Source organism: Triticum urartu, chromosome 5A (assembly GCF_056163025.1).
Source record: "Triticum urartu cultivar PI428250 chromosome 5A, HENAU_Tu73, whole genome shotgun sequence".
Taxonomy (NCBI): domain Eukaryota; kingdom Viridiplantae; phylum Streptophyta; class Magnoliopsida; order Poales; family Poaceae; genus Triticum; species Triticum urartu.
Window position 1 is genome coordinate 276,805,873 of NC_141877.1, and position 2,563 is coordinate 276,808,435.

Sequence of the window (2,563 nt, forward strand, 5' to 3'; positions counted from 1 at the left end):
AGGGGGAGCTTATGGTTTCCAAAATTTGAGGGTTAGGGGGTCTATATATAGCAGGCGGGATAGGATTAGGGGTTGGGGGGCTTTTGGAGCCCTTCGATCGCAATCCAACGGTCCGAAGCGGAGGGGGTTGGTTGGGCCAAGTGGGTGGTAGGTGGGCTGTGCTAGAGAGAGATGGGATGAGAGGGACAGAGAAGAGGGAGAGGCCCGGCAACAGTTTCCGAAGACCAAAAACGTCCGACGATTGACCGGCTATACTGCCGCTATAGTTATCTGTTGGGCATCAAATGGACTCCGAACGCGATGAAATTTGACAGGCGGCCTACCTACACTAAAATAAGACCGCACTCCAACTTCCATCCCAATCCAAGAACATTTTTCGGTCACTTATAAAATAATATTTCGGACATGCCGCGGGCGCGTGCGAGTGTGGTTGGGCTCAGAACGGACAATGGAAAGAACTGAGAGACCCAGACGGATGCAAGTTTTGAAAACATGATGATGCAATGCATATGATGACATGGCAAGATGCAACACGCAAGCGGAAGACATGGCAACAACAGTGAATAACTTGAAGACACCTAGCGCATCGGTCTCGGGGCGTTACATGCCTGAGCGCCACCCAATATGTAGGCGATGGCGTGAGGCTCCTAGAAGCCCCCAGCCCCCTCGTCCTGATGGTGGTTGCCGTTCCTTCTTGGTGATGGCGGCAGTGGAGGGAGGCCGACATTGCCCTGAGGACGGTCCTCTCTAGGCTTGTCTCTCCAGGCGCCCTCGTGAGGCTGGCCTTGCCAGCGATCCTCACGAGACTGGTCGCACCACTCCTGGCAGGGACCGCGGTCGTCCCAACATCCTCCACTTCTGCCTCCTCCATGGTCGTAGCCCCAGTCGCTGTGCTCGGGGCGACGACAGAGGCGCCCATCGTGGATGACCCTGAGCTCCGGACAGTCATTGATGTTGTGGCTGTGTATGTTGTGCAAGACGCAGAATGGACGGCTGCCCTTGGACGACTCCGGGTGGTCGCAGCTGCGCTTCATTTCTGGTTCAGCCACAAGCACGGCATCCCCCTTGCGCTTTACGTCCTTGGCCTTGGCCTTCTTGTCTTCTGGGTTGGCCGCTGGGAGTTCGAGGAGGGAGAGGCGCCCCTCCTCAGCCCTCGCGCACTTGGTAGCCATGTTGAACATCTCCAGAGCCGTGAACAGGTGCTCGTGGATGGCGAGCTCCTCCTTCATCTTGACATCGCGGATGCCATCGAAGAACGCCGAGATGATGGCTTCATCCGAAAACTTGGGGATCTTGAGGTGAACGTTGTTGAAGCGCTGGATGTACTTATGCAGGGTCTCCCCTGGCTACTGCTTGATGCGCCGCAGGTCACCCGCGGCAGGCGGGCCGTCGCAAGTGCCCTGGAAGTTAGCGACAAAACGCTCGCGCATCTCACCCCAGGAGGAGATCGATCCCGCGGGCAGATTCAGGAGCCACGAGCGCGTGCCATCCTTGAGGACCATGGGGAACTAATTTGCCATGACCTTTTCGTCACCGCTGGCCACCTCGATGCCCAGCTCGTATAGCTGCAGGAACTCCACAGGGTCAGGGGTGCCGTCATAGCGTGGAGGTAGGTCAGGCTTGAACTTGCCAGGCCAGAAGACGCTGCGTAGCTCAGGGGTGAAGGCGCGACAGCCTGCTATGGTCATCGGAGCTCGTCATGGAGGTGGAGCCTGAACTTGGTGCTCACGTGCCAACACTTCAAGCGGTGTGCGGTCTTGATGTGGCGGTGGAGGGAGCACTGGAGCACCTTCTTGCGGCCGCTGGACCTCCCGGCAGCTTTCTTCTTTGCGTGCGGGAGCCCTACGCGGTAGGTCACGCCGTGGGGCCACGCGTCTTGGGCCGAGGGCGACGTCCTGACGGGGAGGTGGCGGAGGCGCCCCATGGGTTACGTCGCCCGCAGCAGGCGACGCACGAGGTAATGAGAGGAACGGTGCAGGCGAGCCTCCAGCCGCGCTGACTAGCTCGGTGATGCGGTCCAGCCAGTCTTCGTAGAGGTTGTTGACCGGGCGGTAGTGCAGGAGCTCACGCACCATGAGCAACGCAGCCTATGCATTCACCGGGCTGTGACGAGCGAGGGACGACGAGCCAGCCAGAGTTAGCGATAGGGTGGCGGTGCGTCCGTCCCGCTGCATGGAGTGGTGCAGCGACGAAGCTTGCTGCTCATGCCCCGCTGATACGTCTCCAATGTATCTATAATTTTTTATTGTTCCATGCAATTATATTATCCATCTAGGATGTTTATATGCATTTATATGCTATTTTATATGATTTTTGGGACTAACCTATTAACATAGAGCCCAGTGCCAGTTTTTATTTTTCCCCCTGTTTTTGAGTTCTACAGAAAAGGAAAACCAAACGGAGTCCAATTGACCTGAAATTTCACGGAGATTATTTTTGGACCAGAAGAACCCCACGAAGTATAGGAGATGGGCCAGCAGAGTCTCGAGGCACCCATGAGGGTGGGGGCGCGCCCCCTATCTCGTGGCCGCCTCGGAGACCCCCTGACTTATCCCCAATGCCG

At 57.2% G+C, this 2,563-nt stretch overlaps 1 protein-coding gene across 1 annotated transcript; it reads right to left on the minus strand.

Annotated features, from left to right (window-relative positions):
- Positions 1 to 647: 647 nt before the first annotated feature.
- LOC147971052 (uncharacterized) lies at positions 648 to 2,075 on the minus strand. Its single transcript, XM_087522730.1, has 2 exons — positions 1,836 to 2,075; positions 648 to 1,316 (listed from the first exon to the last, which is right to left on the minus strand). The coding sequence occupies exons 1-2, from the start codon at positions 2,073 to 2,075 to the stop codon at positions 648 to 650; spliced, it is 909 nt and encodes a 302-aa protein (XP_087378856.1).
- Between the last annotated feature and the right edge of the window lie 488 nt (positions 2,076 to 2,563).